Genomic DNA, 20,105 nt, shown 5'->3' on the forward strand with positions numbered 1-20,105 from the left:
CCAGTACCCTCCTACTTGTGGAATTGAAAGGTAATGAACTTTTTCCCACTGACTTTTTGACACCTCGTCCTGTGCTCCATAGTTTTCCTTGCTTCAGTGAGTAATAAAATCAACTTGTTCACTTATAAGTGTGATGGTAATTTTGATCTGAAAGATTTAAACAATGTTATGGTTGTTTGCTGCTTTGGACTCTATTCTGATTCGTAATGGTACCACGTGATAGTGTAGAACTGCCCCGTAAGGTTTCTCAGGCTTTATGGCAGCTGCACAAAAAACAAACAAAAAAATACCCCAAACTCAACTGCTGTTGAGTTGATTGCAACTCATAGTGACCCTGTAGGACAAGGTAGAATTGCCTCTGTGAGTTCTGAGACTATAAACTTTTTGAAGAGTAGAAAGCCCCATCTTTCACCCCAGAGAGCCTGGTGGTTTTGAACTGTTGACCTTGCAATTAGCAGCCTGTGTAACCACTATGCCACCAGGTCTCCTATGGGAGTTGCTAAACCACCAGCCTTTTGGTTAGCAGTAACCATTTCACCATCAACACTTCTTTAGTGACAATATTGCTTTTGTTGTTAGGTGCAGTCGATAGGTTTCAAATCATAGTGACCCTTTGAATAACAAAGCAAAATACTGGTCATAAAACAGCTTCAGAATCATTACTATGTTTGAACCCATTGTTACAGCCACTGTGTCAGTCCGTCTGTTTTTTGTTAGCCGTCCTTTATTTATCAAGCATTATGTCTTTCTCAAAGGACTGGTCTATCATGTGCCCAACGTTCATGAGACTCACCACCCACACTTCTGTAGGCAGGAGCATTGTGTCTGTGCTTGTTACAAGGCAGATTTTTTCAATTGTCTGGCAGTCCAGAGTCATATCTTTGCCAGCACCTTAATTCAAGTGCATCAAATATTAAGTCTTCTTTATTCATTGTTTACCTCTCACATGCACAGGAAGTGATTGGGTCAGATATTCGTCAAAGTGGCTTCTTCACTTATCAACATCTTTAAAAGGTCTTTTGCAGAAGGCTTGCCCAGTGCAATACATTATTTGCTTTCTTTACTTCTGCTTCCATGACTGTTACTTCCATGGTCATTGATTGTGGATCCAAGTAAAAGGAAATCCTTGACAACTTTCAAATTTTCTGTTCATCATGATGTTTTCTCTTGGTTCACTTGTGAGCATTTTTGTTTTCTGTATGCTGAGATACAGTCCATATGGATTCAAGTCCTCTTCACATTCAACAAGCAAGGTGGTGTCATCTAAGTATCACAGATTAATTAGTTTTCCTTCGATCTTGATACTGTGTCCTTTTTCAGCTTCTCAAGTTTGAGAAGTTCAGCTCCTCAATTATTTGCTCAACATACAGATTGAATTAAGTGTAGTAAGAGGATATAACCCTGATGCACACTTTTCCTAATATGAAACCCACTGTATCCTCTGATTTCTTCTTGGTCTGCGTCTAGGTTTTGAGAACACAAATTAGTGTTCTGGAATTCTCATTGTTTTCACTGTTCACAAGTCCTTAATCACTATAAACAACAACAAAAACTCACTGCCATCGAGTCAATGCTGACTCATACTGATCCTTAGGACTGCCCTTGTGGATTTCTGAGATTGTAACACTTTATGGGAGTAGAAAGCCACAGCTTTCTCCCTTAGACTGGCTGGTTGTTTCCACCTGCTGACTTTTAAGATCACAACCCAGTGAATAGCCATTATGCAACTAGGGCTCTTCAATCACTATAAAGAGATGATATTTTCTCTTTGTAGCCTTTGACAACATTGCAGATAATATGTGCAAGGGGAAGCTAGCCCCTAGCACATCATTACAGGTCCGGTAGGTGCAATTGTACAGCAATAATAAGTAAAGATTATAGTTAAGTCGTAGAGAGCAGGAGAGAAGAGAAATATTGAAATAAATGGAGTCAGACACAATTCGTGGTAGCATGCTCACCTCAGTCCCCCTTGGTGGTCCACGTGGAGAGAGGGAATCTTTAATGCTAACCAAGGCTTTTATATTCTCTGGGGACATGCAAGCCCCCTAATTACAGGGGAAGACATACGTCATAGGAAGGGGTTGTGCTGTAGGTAATACAGTAATGGAAGGGGGTGATCTAGGGAGATCCACACAATAGGAAGAGGAGGGATTGGGGGTACACATGTGGCAAGATGGATCCTAGAGTCAGGATGGCAGCTGGATCTCCATAAGAACCATTAGCAGTAGGGTGTAAACCCCACCTACAGGAACCAAGCTAATGGTTGAAAGCTTCAAGGAGAAATAGTCCATTGTCCCCAGCAGCAGGGAGCAGGCTCACCCCTGTGGTGGGGCAAGACAAGACAGCAGTCAGCAGCGATTGCCTTCAGGGAGGATGTCTGTAATCATCTGATCTCCTCCCACAAATATTTACTGTCTACCAGTGTGCCTGAATTCCCCTTCTCACATCTACTTTTTTTTTTTTTTTTTGACTTTGACCAGGTTGCTTTTATTTATTTATTTTTTTTGGGGGGGGTTCAAATGATTTTTTTCCAGCACTTTTTAAAAGCTCCTCAATTTATTTACTTATTTAAATTTAATCATTTTATTGGGGCTCATACAATTCATCACAATACATAGATCAATTGTGTAAAGCACACCTATACATTTGTTGCCCTCATCATTCCCAAAATTCGCTTTCCTCAGCTCATTTTCCTTTTTTCTCCCTCCCCCATGAACCCTTAATAATTTATGAATTATTATTATATCTTATCTTACACTGCCCTGTGTCTCCCTTCACCCACCCCTCTGCTGCCCATCCCCCAGAGAGGAGGTTATATGTAGATCCCTGTGATCAATTCCACCCCCCACCCCCCTTCCCTCCTGGTATCACCACTGTCACCCCTGGTCCTGAGGGGTTCATCTGTCCTAGATTCCCTGCGTTTCCAGTTCCCATCTGTACTGCTGTGCATCCTCTGGTCTAACCAGGTTTGCAAGGCAGAATTGGGGTCATGGTAGTTGAGGGGGAGGAAGCGTTTCATATGCTGTTTAATTAGCTAATCTGGGGATTGTTTTCATGTTTAGATTAGGATTTACTACTGTTCTTTTCCACCCTCAATTCTTACTTTTTAAAGAAGGTTCTCTGAAGAAGAATCCTTTACCAATAACTCTTTAAAGTGCACTGTCTCATGCACCTGTTATAGGCTATGTGTGTCTGCCTTAGCTGTGGACAACTTTGCAGAGGGCGTGGGAGCTGTGTATGGCATGTTTGATGGAGACCGGAATGAGGAGCTTCCTCGCCTGCTGCAGTGTACAATGGCAGATGTGCTTTTGGAAGAGGTACAGCAGTCAACAAATGACACTGTTTTCATGGCTAACACCTTCTTGGTATCTCACAGGTAAGTAGACAGGTTTAATAATCTCTGAGTTCCATCTTTGGAAAATACATCTCTTAACCAAAAAATTCATGTCTAAGTTATGGAGACAGGTCCAGAAAGGGATTGTGTGCCACCTTCCCTGATACTCTCTCATCCTCTTAAGCGTGGCGTTGGAAATCTGGGCTCTTTAAAGAGTCGGTGAAAGGTTGGCATGCCCTGATCAGATCCATATGCTTCAAATTCTTGTTATTGGAGGTTTATCCAACTAATCTCATTAAAGTCTAGACCAGTGGTGCTCAACCTTCCTAATGCCATGACTCTTTAATACAGTTCCTCATGTTATGGTGACTCCCTCACCATAATTATTTTCATTGCTACTTCATAACTGTAATTTTGCTACTGTTATAAATCAGGCGACCCCTGTGAAAGGGTCCTTCGACGCCCAAAGGGGTTGTGACCCACAGATTGAGAACCGCTGCTGTAAACTGAAGAGCAAAAGCACTGTATAACCAAATTATTGAAAATCTTTTAGTAGCTAGTGAGTATCTTGCACATTGGTTGGGCTGTGCAAAAGACATGTATAATGGATCTCTGTGACAGAGAAATCACATTATATTTCAACCTAACTGTTGGGATGTGATATGACTAGTCACATGGCTTTTCATTCATGCATGTCCTCTGCACAGCCCAGCTGATCCAGGTCCAGATGCTGTTGTCACCCTTCCATGGTTTCACTTTCCATGGTTTCAGGTACCTCTTCCATTAGCTGTTGTCCAACAGTATTTAAAGTGTGTGCTGTTCTGAGTACCATTAGGAAATTCTATACCTTCCCCCTCAGTCTTGGAACTGACTTCTTCCTCTGCTGGGCATGAGCCTAGAAAACACAAATGAATCAATACCTACCCTCCTGGCGTAGCTTGGGTGCCTGTGGTATGTAATTATGTACAAGAAAAAAGCAGAGTATATGTAGGGCTTGGTACTACCTGTGATTTCAAGCACCCATGGATAGTCTTAGAGCATATCCTCTGTGGATAAGGAGGGCCTACTGTAATTATGTCTCCAATGAGATACAAGCAAAAGTAGGAGAAAAAGATAAGCCTTTAGTGCCCAACCTCACACTCCACCCTTTGGGGAACTTTTCAACATCACTTAGAAAGGCTATTTTCAGGTTTAAGGATAAGGGGAATAAGTCTGCATCATAATCACATGACAGAAAAAGATGGCTGTCACCCCTACCATTCTGAAAGACCACTATAGATGTTATTTCAAAACCAATATTGAAAGCACCCCCAACTTTCTTATAAAACTGGCTATTATGTCTACTTTTTTTTTAATTAAAAGATTTTTTTATAGTTCTTAGAACAAGAACAATCCATTCATCAATTGTATCAAGCATATTTGTACATATGTTGCCATCATTATTTTCTAAACATTTACTTTCTATTTGAGTCCTTGGTATCAGCTCCTTTTCTCCCTCCCTCTCCCCTTGATAAATGATAAAGTATTATTTTCATATTTTACACGGACCAATGTCTGTCTCCTCCCACGGTTTTTGTTTGTCCCCCCAGGGGGGAGGGTGGGGGTTATGTGTCAGTCATTAAAATCAGGTACCCCTTTCTCCCCTCTGCTCCCCAACTTCCCCCTGCTCTCCTGGTGGCGCTATTTCCATTCCTGTTCCTGGATTCTGTGTCGTGAACATATATCTGTACCTGTGCACATATACTGTGGTCTCGCCCACAGTGAAAGGCAGGACTGGGGTCATGATAGTGGGGGGTTTATTTTCTTTTGTTTTAAAACAGAAAATTAGGAATGGCTGGTCAGAAACTGGGCTGCTCTGCTCTCCTGTGCTACATCAGGCCTGACAGTGCTGATCCAACGAGTAGTTTTAGCTTGACTGTGGCCAACGTTGGCACGTGCCAGGCAATCCTGTGCCGAAGTGGGAAACCAGTGTCCCTCTCAAAAGTCTTCAGCCTGGAACAGGACCCAGAGGAGGCACAAAGAGTCAAGGACCAAAAAGCCATCATAACAGAGGTACATCTTGTTCTCTTTCCCTCATTTCTAACCCCCCAAATCTAATGACTGCTTTCTTGCATAGAGGCAGTGTAGATCCATTTTCTTCCTTGATTCAGTTTAGACTTAGCTGCCATACTACATCATTACCCTCTGAGTGATTGCTGTTGACGTTTCCAGATTGCTTTGTAAATTGTCTCTTAGTTCAGACAGAGGTTCAGTTTAGACAGTTTTAATAGTGGTAATGAAGGACGATCTTAAAGAGCAGTCGTTGCTACTTGCTGTCAAGTGTTCTAACTCAGGGTATGATTCGTGTCAGAGAAGAACTGCGCCATAGGGTTTCAGAGTTGTGACCTTTAGATGCAGATCTCCAAGCCTGTCTTCCAAAGCTCCTCTGCGTCGGTTTGAGCAGCCTTTCAGAGAGTTGTCAAGCTCTTAATCCTGTGTACTACACAGGGACTCTAACCCCATGAGAAAAGGTTTTTCATTCTTTACATACAGGTATGGAGAATAAAGTTTATGGGTGTGTGACAGTTCTGATAAATGAGAAAGCCAGTTAGTTACTGCAACCGTGAAATAAATGTATAGCTGATGTTAAGAGTTTTTGTTTTATCTTAAAAGCAGTTCAAAACATCTGGTAGATGAATGTTCGCAATCTGTAACCAGTTACTCCTTTTCCTATTAAGTATAGCTTTGATCTGATCCTCATTCTTGGTACAATCCTAACCGAGTGAGCAAATTACACTGTACTTTTGTTCATATTTCTAAAAATTATTTAATATTTTAGTTACAAAGATTCTCTTAATCATTTGCTATATTTCTTAATCTTTTCAGTCGCCATTGTGCTTAATGAGTAGTCCTTGTTCTGAGTCTTGCTTCGGAGAATCCTAGTGATGGGGAGTTTGTGACAGTTGTGTTTATTGCTCTAACAGTTCTTTCTCTATTTAAGGGCACGTGTAACCTGTATTTCATGTCAGAGCAAATAACTTTGAGATAGCAATGCCTTTAGTCATTTAAAAGTAATTAATTTTAATTGGTTTTAATATCAGTCCTCTGAGCCATTTGATATAACTATATGGTATTTTGCCCTTTTAGAATACAATACATTTGCTTCATGAGTCTCCTTAAAATTAGATGTGCACCAAGAAAAATCATGCCTCATTTCATTGTAGATTTCCAAGCACTGTGATATAGAAAGGTATAATGTTGCCTGTCACTGTTTGTTTCTCAGAATTTGAATTTTGCTTGTCTGTAGGACAACAAAGTGAATGGAGTGACCTGCTGTACTCGGATGCTGGGCTGTACATACCTCTACCCTTGGATCCTTCCCAAGCCCCACATATCTTCCACTTCACTTACTATTCAGGATGAGTTGTTGATTCTGGGGAACAAAGCACTGTGGGAACACTTGTCCTACACAGAAGCTATTAATGCAGTGCGTCATGTCCAAGACCCATTAGCAGCTGCCAAGAAGCTGTGCACTTTAGCACAGAGCTATGGCTGTCAGGACAATGTGGGGGCCATGGTGGTTTATTTGAACATCGGTGAGGAAGGTTGTACATGTGAAGTGAATGGGCTCAGCCTCCCAGGTCCTGTCGGATTTGCTTCAACCACCATCATTAAAGACCCCCCCAAGCCAACCACCCCTTCCTCTAGTAGTGGTATTGCCTCTGAGTTCAGCAGTGAAATGTCCACCTCAGAAGTGAGTAGTGAGGTGGGATCCACGGCTTCTGATGAACATAACACTGTCGGCCTGGACACTGGCTTGCTCCCAAGGCCAGAGAGGCGCTGTAGCCTTCACCCAGCCCCGACCGCTGGGATTTTCCAGCGCCAGCCTTCTTGTGCGACTTTTTCAAGCAATCAGTCTGACAATGGCCTGGACAGTGATGATGACCAGCCCGTTGAAGGGGTCATAACAAATGGCAGCAAGGTAGAAGTGGAAGTAGATATCCATTGCTGTAGAGGTAGAGACCTTGAGAACTTTACTACTTTTATGGAGAATTCTCCTACCCTGTTTCCTGAGGAACATGCTAGAGGTGTGCTTTTTGGGATCCGAAGACAGAACAGTGTGAACAGTGGCATACTCCCGCCAGTGAGCAAGGACAGGATGGAATTGCAGAAGTCTCCCTCCACGTCCTGTCTCTATGGAAAGAAGCTCTCCAACGGCTCCATTGTGCCTCCAGAAGACAGCCTGAACCTCATTGAAGTGGCCACAGAAGCTCCCAAGAAGAAAACTGGCTATTTTGCTGCCCCAGCACAGCTGGAGCCCGAGGATCAGTTTGTTGTACCTCGTGACCTGGAAGAAGAAGTGAAGGAGCAAATGAAACAGCACCAGGAATGCAGGCCTGAGCCTGAGCCCAGTGAAGAGGATCGGACTGAGGTACCAGAGGAGTTTGACACCGCACTGTAATTCTCCCCAGGAGTCACACTGTTAGAGCAGGCTGTGCAGAGCCTTTGTGCCCCTGCATTTCTAAACCAGAGATGAGCCAGGGTAGAAATTAGAGCCAAAAAGGGGTGAGAGCTATCAGAGTCTTGCTCTGGATAAGCCACTATCAGTGTTAAGTTTTGCATTTAACCTGTATTGGGATTCCCAGAATTGCTGGGAAGAAAGCACCTGTTCTGCATCAATCCTACCACCTGCCATTAACCCTTTCTCTCCTAGGATAATTTTGAGAATTTGCCTGCCTGGGCAGGAAAGGGACTATTTCTGTGGAGGAAATGAGTGAAGATTGATTCCCTTTATTAATTGCTGCTGATGGATCTCTGTGACAGAGAAATCACCTTATATCTCAACCTAACTGATTCGGGATGTGATGTGACTAGTCACATGGCTTTTCATTCTTCTCTACGAGAAAACAGCCTATCAAAATGATGTTTATTGGAAATGTCGAACCAATCAAACAGATAATTTATGTATGTAATGTAACAAGAGCACTTTTCATTGACTGTGAATTTTTTTATTTTTGAATCTGCACTCGAGCCAATTTTCTTAGAGGCAGCCTGACATCTCTGTCCCCAGGGAGAAAGAGAACCAGGCATTGGAGCCTTTTGTAAGGGTACTGGGGAAGGCCATGGGAAATTGGTTTCCCAGCAGATCACAAGAGAGGAATTTTGGGGTTGGTCTCGTCCCATCACATATGATAGAGTTGGCAGTCACTCTCTTAGTACATAGGGCCAAGGCTGGTACTGCTTGTGTGCAAACCTTGAGGCACAGCAGGCAACTAAAGAGACTGAGGCTGAGTGAGAACAAATTATGGATGCATGGAGCTCACGTTAGGCATGTTTCTTTGCCTACTCTAGAGCAGAGTGATGGTTTTCTATTACATCAGAAGTGAGTTGAGAATTCACCTTTCAGGTTTTTCAGAGTACTCTTGTGAAAATTGTTTACCTTACATGGCTTCAGAGTACTGGGCTCAGTTACTAAGACTCAATTGAGAAATTCCTAAGATTACAGAAAACTTGGTTTACCGTGGTTTTTGCACATTCCACTTAATCCTAGCAACACTTCTTTGTATATTTCTGTTGCCTTGGCCATTATAAAATTCACTTAGGAAAATTAATTCTACTTAATTCATATTAACTTTTGACATTGCTTGATTTTACCAAGTGGGAAATGTGCTTTGGATTTTTTGGAATACATTCACAATGAAAAAAAAATAGAGTGAAACCAATTTTAATTTGTTTTATTGGAAACAATGTTAAAAGATAAGGGTGGCATTTAGCCCCTTGCATTTTTGAAATTTGTCTTTAAAGCAATAGTAGATAACTGAGGACCTGCTCATAAATGGGTGTGCAGTTTTCATCTTCCCCGAGATTATAGGTCCATCAATGTGTCACTGGCCTGTGCTCTTGAGGGATTCTGTACCCCTAAATGACTGTGCAATGTACAAGCCCTCAAAATCGGAATCTGAGTCCTTGAATATCAGAAACACTTGACTTCCCTGTGTCAAACTACTGGTAGGATACTGAAAGATTCTAGAACTCAGGCCTTTGACTTGTTGGGGGCGGGGTGACTGCTCATGTAAATGTAGGTGGGAACAATAGTGTTTAGTCGCCTTATTTTTATGTAAGATTTGGGGCAGGGGCGGCGATGAGGAAAAACCCAAGATGACAGTGATGGGTAATGTAAAACATTGTCCTACCCAGACAAGAACTTTGGAGTAATAGAATTGTGATAGTACCTAGACTTGAAGGTTATTTTGGGGAAACACCACTTTAATAATACAGTCTCATAAAATTTGCCATTTATCTGTGAATCTTTTTCTTCTCTGTGTTCCCCACCTTATCAGAACTACCATAAAAACCCAGTTCTGAAATGACCTTACCAGATATAAATATATTTATTTTTTAGTCAAGAATTCTGAAATTCAAAATGTTTTTGTGGTAGAAAGTTATTTTTAGCAAACACTAGATTGTATTGAGAACTTTTAACAAAGCCTACACCAAAATGGCTTATTCATTGAATTCATTTCCCTCTACAATTAATTGCTGTGTTAAAACAGTGTAAAAAGGCCATAGCCTGTTACCAAAAATATAATACAGATTCTTAACTGATGAGCTAATTGAGAGAAGTTGTGTGATCTGATTAAGCTATCTGACTTGAAGTCTAGTGATCCGTCTCCAGGTGAATGTAATCGACTTCACAGACCTTAGCTGAGTGGACACTCCCGGGGGCAGAGTCCAGCTGATCTCTAGCCAGATTTTGGCCTCTGCATGATTCTCAGGTCTCTGTGTGTACCTCCCATTTCATTGAGAAACTTAACTGAATCCTGAAAGAATATTGTTGAATATGGAAGGAGTTCATGTGTCCCATGGACAAGAAAATACACAAGTCTTGGCAGCATAGTATTCTTTGTTTTATCCAAGTGGATTGGAAGTATATTAGAGAATTTGAATAGTGGTAGGCATAAAGCTACAGTGCTACTATGGAGTCGTTGATTACCACTTCTAGTACATCTGAGGCTTTATTATACTACTGTAGAGTGTTTGTGTGGCCGTGTGTGTGCAGTAAGGTAGTGAATTCCTTTTCCTGGTGTGTAGCAGAGCCGACTGGAGCAGCCTGGCAGTCATTGGGTGCTACTATAACTGTTTGTAGTGAGTGCTATTCTCCAGGAGATGGCGCCAGATCGACTGGACATTAAATGATGCTCTTCTTTCCGTGTAGACCTGCCTGCAGCAACAGCAGGTACTTGGGAGCTCACCTTCTCTATCCAATAATTATTAATGAAAAGGCCTCCACAAGGGAGCACTTGGCTGTGATTGATCAATGTACCAATTATTAAATAATTAGTTTCCAAGCCATTCAGTGATGCCTGTAACATCACTATAGAACTTTATTGCATCACTTTTTACTTCCCTCTGGGTGGAGCCTTCTAGGCTCCTGGGTCCTGGAGGCAAGTTTAGTCTTTCTCTCCAGCTAGTGACTTTTGCCCCATAGTTGGGTAAATACTTCCTAGATTGAGAAAAGCAGTTACAGTAAGTAAACCTTGCTGTTTCCCTCATTTGGTGATCATTCAGTCACGCATAAGCTCCTTGTATTCTAAATTTTCATGCACTTCTCCCAGATGCTGTAGGGTCGTGTCCCCCCCCCACTGTTGCCAATGGATGTCATCCAGACAGTGGGCTCATATTGTATGGTTTTGTGCAATCATTGTTGTAGTCTAAGACTCATTATAGTGTATTTTTGATATTTTTGAAATGTGTTAAATTTTTTAATTCAATAATATGAGCCAGAGCATGTTGCAGCAAATCTATTGTTTGTAAAAAAACAAAACAAAAAACCACAATAACAATAAATAAAATAAAATGGAATATCTTTTTCATGGCTTTGTTTTAAAATGGAGTATGTGTTCTTTCATATGCTATTTCAGCATAAAACATGATCTTTCTGCATTTTCTCGCTTTAGGAAAACTAAGCAAGAACAAACCCATCAAACTACATTCCATGATGCTCTATGAAGCAATGAGTTAAAGCAGGAATAAGTATTTTTGATCATCTTTTCAGCTGAACTAGCAAGTTTTTACTTTAAGAAACATCATATGCTGCCTTTTTGTGTAAAGACCTCAAAGGCAGAAAAGGGTTCTTATTTACGTGTAGATTACCAGGTGAGGAGAGGAAACTGAGGGGCCCTGGGGGGCTAGTTGGGCTGATAAACCATAAGGTCAGCCATTCAAAATCACCAGCCACTCAGTGGGAGAAAGATGAAACTTTCCACTCTCATAAGTATTTACAATCTCAGAAACCTACAGAGGCAGTTCTAACCTGCCACTATGAGTTGTAATTGACTAGATGGAAGTGAGTTTTGAGAGAGAAGAAACCAAATTGTGAACAGTCTGTACCTACCTGAGAGCAGTGCAAATGAGCTAACTGGATAATCTTGACCATTTTGCTTCTCATAACAATTTTGGTGTTGGAAAGAACTAAAGGCATAGCTCTTAGAATCCTGTTAAGCCAAAATGTCTTTTGGGTGTCTCAGAATCTTGTGGATTCTAAGCAAGGTTTACCACCCCTCACTCCATTTAAGAGCCAAGGCTTCCTTTTTCTCGAAGAATGGATGCTTTAAAAATGTGGCTCAACAACTTTTAATGACTACTGGTTAGGCACCATGGCCCCATCTCTTTAACACCCAATCCCTAAGACAGACCTCCCTATTCCATGGTGCCAGAATGAAGTTCCCCAAGCATGCCAGTCTCTGCTTCATGCCCTATTAATTCCCTGCTAAACTGAAGGTCACTCAGAACAAGTTCCAGTGTGTGATTCAATTGCCCAAATCGTACCTCTGCTACTTAAAGACCTAAGACTTAAGGCAAGTTATTGAATCTTTTAAGGTTCATTTTAGAGGACCTAATGCCGGGGGCTTAAGTGGAGAGGAAATGTTTTGAGAATGATGAGGGCAATGAATGTACAAATGCGCTTTACACAATTGGTGTGTGTATGGATTGTGATGAGTTGTGTGAGCCCCAAATAAAATGATTTAAAAAAAAAGTTATATGAGCCCCCAATAAAATGATTTATTAGTAAAAAGTAAAATAAAATACACACCTTTTATTTTTTTAAAAAAGGTTCATTTTAAGTTTGTGAAATGGGGAAAACAGTATCTCTTGTCAGTTGTTAGTTAAAAGAGATTACGAAGTGCTTCTGTGGCACATTACTGGTCTGTACCTGGCACACAGTGAGCGAGCGCTCCAAATGTTAACTACTGGGTCAGTCACTCCATCTCATCTGCAAACCACAGATAACAAAGGCTTGCTAAAGCACTTTGAACATTATAAAACCATAAGCCAGGAGTGTAGGATTAGAATGATCTGTGGGCTGCATATACTTGGGAGGAGCCAACCCTCAGAACATGATCATGGGGGGCCCACGTACAAAGCCGAAGGCAGGGAGCCTGGTCAAAGCTTCTGGTTCATCAGGCACAAGACCTGGGGGTGGGCAGAGATCTGAAAAAGGCACATTCCAAGGAATAATTGCTAGGTCAGAATGGTGAGGTGGGGGGGCAGTGTGTTGTTTGCTTTTTGCTGCTCTTAAATGCTTTCACCCTACGGTGAAAACTGAGATGCTGGCCACTGCCTTGAGGCTACGGGCAGTGGAGTGCCATGTGCCTTTCCGTGGCACAACAGCTTTTGAAAATTTTAACCTAGCACTGTAGATTTCTTGTTCGTTATTCTCCTTTAACAAGCTTTTATTTGTAAACATGTGATCCAGATACTTCCCTAGGTCTATATGAAACGGTACCCCAATTTTTTTTCAATTGTTTTACAAAGCAATCCTATTACCTTTAAAGTACTCTCCATTATACTTAATACATTTGTCAAATCTGCAATTCTCTTCTTAGGAACTATTTTCAAACTTATGTTTCGATATCTGACAGCACCTCCCTCGTTATTTTTCTCCCCCTCTTCTAAGTTGTCAAATAGCTGTCCTTTCATGATCCTCTTCATTTTTGGAAACAAAAAGAAGTACACGGAGCATGTGCGTGGAGAAGAGAGGCATGCTGTTTTTTAGGCCAAAAACTGGCACACTGAGATGACTGAGTACGTAGGTCCATTGTCGTGGTGGCAAAACCAGTCCCTGTCTGCCATGAATCAGGCCTTTTTTGTTGCACACTTTTACACAATCTTTTCAGAACCTCTAAATAGAAAGCTTGATTTATGTCTGACCTGGTGGAACAAACTTCAAATGTACTATCCCCCTCACACTGAAAAAACAAATGAGCATCATTTTGATCTTTTATTTAATGTAACGAGCTTTTGTGGGGCAAGGTGAGGATGGTGTCTTTCATTGGCTTGCTTGATGTTTGCTTTCGGGGTCATAAGAATAGCACCATGTCTCATTACCAGTAATAACCCTGGGAAAAGTCTGGGTCTCTTCCGAGAAATTCTTCAAAGTATGGCATGTTTCCACTTTGCTCTTTTTTCTGGTCAGAACCCAAGGCACAAATTCCACAGTGACCTTTCATTCCCAAGTCTTCCATTAAAATTTGCTAAACCAAGTTCCAAGATAGTCCAGATAATTGTGTTCAGCAAGCTGTGTTCCACATCACAACAGTTTCTGTGGCATTTTTCCTGAGCAAAAAAGTTTCACAGCCGTACCCTATTAAATCAGCCATCACAAAAAATGAGATTCAAGTGAAAGTGCTTTTACAAAAGAATTCTCTGTGACCAGACAGAATCTTCCCAGGCGACGCTACTGGTGCACCAAATCAGAGCTAGCTGCTCACATGGTGGGGAAAATGCATGCTATGAAAGCTCCGCCCAGTGGTGCTTTTCCCCGTGTTTTGATACCCCCTCGCAAGAGGTTCAGTTTTGACACTGTACCTTGAATAGGTCCTATAAGAATTAGCTATCAAGAATTAGGAAAAAATAACTGATGAGAATGCATATTCCTAGTTGTTGCACCTGATATGAATTGATAGACTCAAGACTAATCAAAGTGTAAGGGCAACTATGAACCACTTGATTAAAATTACTAAAAGGACTAAAGTTTCAGTGTGAGTGATCCGTTACATTATTAAAATGGTCTGTAAAAGGCAGAGGGCCCTCTGGGAGAAGGCAGGAATGAAAAGGCCTTCAATAAGCTTTTATTGTTTAGTAAAATTAACTGTTTCATCTTTTAAATCAGTTAAGACTATTAACTTTCTTACTACTTAGAAGCCTCATGCTTAACTATTTCAGGAAAAGTACATTTCAATTGGATGCCTTACCACAAAAAAGTAAATAACTTGGAATGGCTGTCCAAAACAAAAAAACATTCTCTCTGGGCCCTAATACAGAATCCTGAGCAGGAACATGCATGGTGAAAAAAGCTGATGGTGCCCGGCTATCAAAAAGTATAGTGTCTGGGGTCTTAAAGGCTTGAAGGTAATCAAGCGGCCATCAAGCTCAGAAGCAACAAAGCCCACATGGAAGAAGCACATTAGCCTATGCAACCACAAGGTGTCGAAGGGATCAGGTATAAAGCATCAGAACAAAAAAAATCTTACCATAGTGAATGATGGGGGCAGTGCGGAGTAGAGATCCAAAGCCCATTAGTAGGCCACTGGAGATCCCCTTGCAGAGGTGTTTCGGGGAGGAGATGAGCCAGTCAGGGTGCGATGTAACAACGATGAGAAATACAACTTTCCTCTAGTTCCTAAATGTTTCCTCCCTGCTCCGACTACCATGACTCGAATTCTACTTTGCAAGTCTGGCTAGACCAGAGGATGTACACTGGTACATATAGGAACTGAAAATACAGGGAATCCAGGGCGGATGAGCCCTACAGGACCAGTGGTGTGAGTGGCAAAACAGGGAGGGTAAAGGGAGAATGGGTAGGAAAGGGAACCGATTACAAGGAACTGTGTGTGACCTCCTCCCTGGGGGACAGACAACTGAAAAGTGGGTGAAGGGAGACGTCAGACAGGGCAAGATATGTCAAAATACCAATTTATAAACTATCAAGGGCTCATGCGGGAGGGGGGAGCGGGGAGGAAGGGGAAAATGACTTAATGTCGGGGGTTTAAGTGGAGAGAAAATGTTTTGAGAATGATGTACAAATGCGCTTTACACAATTGATGTGTGTATGGATTACGATAACAGTTGTATGAGCCCCTAATAAAATATATTTTTTTTAAAAAGCATCTCAATGAATCAGGAGTCCGACCTGCCATCTCGAACAGAAGGAAGTCCCAGTCTCTGCTGTATGGGTAGAATAAGTTCCCCTCTTGGTGATACAGAATGTAAGCAGTCAGAACTCACACCACACAACTGTTCCATGGGGGCCAGGGGTGGGGTACGTATGGTACAATTCTGATGACTTTAAAGGAGCTGTGATGGTTAAGATGCTTCTATTGTAGCACTGAACCTGCTGCCCTGTGACGCGTAATCATCTTTTCGAATTTCGCTGGCTGGTCAGCTATTAGCATTGCAACATTACCATGTGGGGAGAGAGCTATACCACAGGGGTATATCAAACTTCTGATAATGGCTCTGTTGGAAAGCTCTCATCAGTTAGCCAACAAGGATTTATTAATTTCCTTTATAGAATAAAAATGATCAATCATTTAACTTTGCACTGATCCCCCCAAAAAAACATGTATGGAATTAAGAAAGCAAAAGAAAAATTTTAAACTGTCAATGGACAATTTTATAGGGCCAGGTTTTTTGAGAGACAGAATGAGCCACTGACATGTAGGTTTTAAAAGATATCCTCAGAGTATTCCGGACCACAGGTATTCTGGGGGATCACTGTTGTTCCTCTGCAGCTCTTGGCTCTCTTTGTAGTGCTTCAGTTCTCGGTAGTTCCGTAGGGCTAGTACCACGCTGGCAGTGTACAAAACCACAAGAAGACCAGCAAAGGTGGCTGCCGCTCCGTCAGTGCCTGCCAGCTCGCAGTTCATCCAGGTAAGACCCCTACGGGCATAGAGCCGCTCTCTCATTTTGCAGGTATCCGTGGAGTTGATCCGCAGAGCCACATGGAGGTAAATGCCAATGCCTGTGCAGTAGCCCACCGCTGCTAGGAAGCTGAAGGCAGCCTCCACAAGGAGCCACTTTCCCGGCAGTTTTGTTAGGCTCTTGGCTCCTTGGAGTAAAACACCCATGGTGAGGACGCCCAGCCCCAGAGAAACTGCCACACCACCATATATCAGGGGTGCCCTCAGGACCGTGTACTTCTGATCCAGCTGCCGAACCTGCTCCAGCTCAGTGCCCTCAAATGGTGAGTGGTAGTTCCCAAGGCCGCCACCACTGGTAATGCTGGCACTGAAACCAGCAAGGACGAAGTAGGAGGCCACGATACATATGAGAACCATTCCGTTCAGTATCACTTCCAATATCTGTACCACACCTGGAAGGAGACACACCTGGATTTAACACTGACAGCACTCACCCATGAACACCCTCCAGGTCAAACCAGAGAAATAGCAGATGCCGTAATTAAAGTCATGATCCAATTCAGTGTTCACATCCCACCACTGCCACACCACACCCCCTTTTAAAACATTCATGTTTGAGTAATTGAAATACCACTCTGGAAAACGGGGGGTGCACCATTCCTGGAAGTACTTCAATACCAGATATTACACTTGATCTTAGCCAAAAGGCCGAGAATTGACAATTTCTTAAACATACCCTTACTGTGAGACTTAGCACCACATGCATCTTACCCTAAAAAAAAATGAGATCTTACGTTCGTCTACACAAAACCATGTACATGAATGTTTGTTGCAGCTGTATAACAGCCAAATTTTAGAATCTCATGTTCTTCAGTGGGTGATTAAACAGGGATACATCTAAGGAGCCCTGGTGGCTTACGTGGTTAAGCACTCAACTGCTGCTTAAAAGGTCAGCAGTTCAAACCCATCAGTCACTCCAAGGGAGAAAGGTGTAGCAGTCTACTTTTGTAAAAGATTTATAACTTTGGAAATCCTATGAGACAGTTTTTCTCTTGTCCTATGAGGTCCCTATGAGTCAGAATCAATAGCAATCTGTTTTTGTTTTTTTTTAAGTTAGTACATCCACACCGTGGAATCCTACACAGCAAAAGGGAGTGAAATACTAATACACTAATACAGCTCAAGGAACTTCTGCTGTGTGCAAAAAGGCAGCCTCAAAGTTACATACCACATGAGTCTAAAACAACCTTGTAAAGATACATGTAGAGTTGGAGAACAGATCAGGGGCTAGCATTGACTGAAAAGAAGGGAGTGGGTATGACTAAAGGGAGAGCCGGTGATGGAGTTCTGGAGTAGACGTGGGGGTGGTTCTATGAACCCACGTGTGATAGAACCACACAGAACAATACACACGTGTGCAACACACAAATGAGTGTGGTAAAATTGGCCAAATCTGAACCCTATGGATTAGTCATGTCCATTTCCTGGTTTTGATATTATACTATAATAGGCACCAGTTACCACTGGGGAAACTGGGTAATACACTGGGCCTTTCCATACTATTTTTACAACTTCCTGTGAAGCTCTATTTCAAATTTTCAAAAACAGATTGACATCAAAAGAGGTGAAAAAATTCACTCCTGCCTCCTCCATCTACCCCAACCACTTGTTAAGTTTCTAGTATAACTTGTGTTTTCAAAATCACAAATTATTATTTTATCCTTTCTCCCCCTTTCCCCAAAAGCATATCACACATTGTTCTAGCTGTTTCCACTTAATCTAGCCTAGAGATGGTTCCAAATAGGTTCAAGGAACTATCTACACTCTGTTCTATGGCTCCAACCCCACTGCTTGGGTGAGCCAGTTTACTCACCCAGAGCCTCCTGAGAATTCCTTACAAGTCCAAGAAACTTGCTTTGAGGTCAGCAGGGGCCATCAGGTGGACAGAGACTTTGTGTGCCTTTGCCCAGGTCAGTGTCCACTTGTTACTGCCAGAAACCCCAGGCTCTTAGGTGTATTTCTGAGCAAAGGTCTGTCATTCTCATGGTGTAAAGAGGAAAAGAGGAAAACGTGATTATTGGACAACAAGATCAAGTCCTCACTCTTCTGCCCCGGGACCCTGACCAGTTCACTCAGCCTTTCTAGGATTCCTGCCTGTCTTATCCCAGAGCTGTGGTGAGTCTCAAATGAAAGAACATAAAAACACTTTGAAAAATCGTAAAATGTTATACAAGTAGATGGTGATACTACTCACTAACATTCTTAGAGTGGAGGGGGATTAGTAACAGACTTCAGAAATGGGACCAATTTATGAAGAAAAGTGTGGCTTCCCAGAAAGCAGAGAAGTCCTCTAGTTCACCCTCGTACTGAACCCCATGATATTTAAAAACTGAAAGTTAAAGAGCAGTATCTCCAAGTCTTCAGCACAGCTGCCAGGCTTGCTGATCCTATCTCCTGCTGGGCCCACATGCATTCCTAGGAGATCCACAGGACACAGTCAAGAGCTCTGAGTTGAGAAACTATATTCCTCTGATTTAAAATTTGAAAATAACACCATACTCAAACAGCCTACTCTCCACCCAGGCACTGTGTACTACTGGCCCTTCTCCCTCCAGCACAATGAGTGGGTTGTCCCAAACACCATTCTAAATTAAGTATGGCAGTAGCACACAAAGGCTAATCTCGTCTTCAGGACAGAAACAGGCATACTAGAACCTGAACTTGTCCTTCTGGGACCTCCCCTGCCAAGTGTGGAGTTCCAATCTGCAACACAAATCTGGTAGACTGCTAAACTGAAATGGAACACATCTAGATTTTGTCAGTGAGCCACTAACTCCATTTATGAGGATAGTCTTGTGCCAGGTCAGATGATATTGGATATGTTTAGGATAAAAACACAAAATAATAGATAATTGATGAAGGATTCATGAGGGTGGGAGGGAGGGGATGAAAAGAGAAACTGATGCTCAAGTAGAAAGTGTTTTGGAAATGTTGATGGAAACATACAAGTGTGCTTAACACTATTGAATGATGGATTGTTGTAAGATTCAAAGATCCCAATAAAATGATTAATAATAATAAAAAAACACTGTCACAGGTGCCTGCTAAGGCCTGGCCTGGTTTAGTGATCAATATTAAAAAGGCCCACATATTTCCAAGCATGTTGTTAGTGGGGATGGATGAGGAGAAAAGTAAGTGGGCAATTACCAGAACTTGTCTTGGAAGAAAGGCCTGGTAATCCACTCCTGAACAACCAGCCACTGAAAACTTTGTGGAGTTAAATAAACAAGAGTTCTGATGTGACCTATGTGGTCAGCATGAGTCAGACATGCCTCAATGACTGACCGCTGGTTATCAGGGTTTACTTCTACAAAGGAAGGGACAAACAGGAATGAGATTTGTGTTGGCAATAACTTTTTTCTGGCGAGACTGCTTTGTGTCTGGTCATTTAACCCTCCACTGACTTCTGCATCTACTTCCGTCGTTGCACTGTTACTGTGGTCCTGGAAACACTGAGGTCAAATCAGTTTTTTAATTTTCCAAAATAAAACACATGTTCAATCAAGTCATACGTAAATGAAGAATAAAAATTCATTCTCTTCAGAAGTAAAAACTAATACTACTAAAAAAATGCTTTCTTAGGGCTTCTCTTAGGTGCCCTGGCGGCACCTTGTTAAGCGCTGAGCTACTAACTGGCAAGTCAGTGGTTTGACTCCACTCAGCAGCTTTGTAGGGTAAAGAACTGACAATCTGCTCTTAGGATTACAGCCTAGAAAGCCCCATGGGACATACCTACTCTGTGCTCCAGGGTCACTCTGAGTTGTGGGCAACCCAGATCTGGGGAGGATACTCCCAAAATGCGTATTCTT

General features: G+C 42.1%; 2 protein-coding genes across 2 annotated transcripts in view; one reads left to right on the forward strand and one right to left on the reverse strand.

Moving 5' to 3' along the window:
* PHLPP2 (PH domain and leucine rich repeat protein phosphatase 2) overlaps positions 1-11,171 on the forward strand; it is a 72,835-nt gene extending 61,664 nt beyond the window's left edge. Inside the window, exons 16-18 of the mRNA XM_004704564.2 lie at positions 3,182-3,376; positions 5,155-5,386; positions 6,621-11,171. Of these exons, the coding sequence (XP_004704621.1) occupies positions 3,182-3,376; positions 5,155-5,386; positions 6,621-7,775 (1,582 nt within the window). The 3' untranslated portion in view covers positions 7,776-11,171. The remainder of the gene's footprint in view (positions 1-3,181; positions 3,377-5,154; positions 5,387-6,620) is intronic.
* Positions 11,172-15,453: 4,282 nt separating this feature from the next.
* On the reverse strand, positions 15,454-18,181 carry LOC101656483 (MARVEL domain-containing protein 3-like). The gene is made up of 2 exons (XM_045293784.1): positions 18,110-18,181; positions 15,454-16,688 (listed from the first exon to the last, which is right to left on the reverse strand). Exon 2 carries the CDS (start codon positions 16,651-16,653, stop codon positions 16,054-16,056), a length of 600 nt encoding a protein of 199 aa, XP_045149719.1. The 5' UTR covers positions 16,654-16,688; positions 18,110-18,181; the 3' UTR covers positions 15,454-16,053.
* Positions 18,182-20,105: the final 1,924 nt, after the last annotated feature.

The sequence above is a fragment of the Echinops telfairi genome, unplaced genomic scaffold, assembly GCF_000313985.2.
Source record: "Echinops telfairi isolate 266 unplaced genomic scaffold, ASM31398v2 ScPeMD7_2291;HRSCAF=2852, whole genome shotgun sequence".
NCBI lineage: Eukaryota > Metazoa > Chordata > Mammalia > Afrosoricida > Tenrecidae > Echinops > Echinops telfairi.

Excerpts from the sequence above, each read along its gene's own strand:
- LOC101656483 (XM_045293784.1), bottom strand. The coding sequence starts at position 16,653 with ATGGTTCTCATATGTATCGTGGCCTCCTACTTCGTCCTTGCTGGTTTC.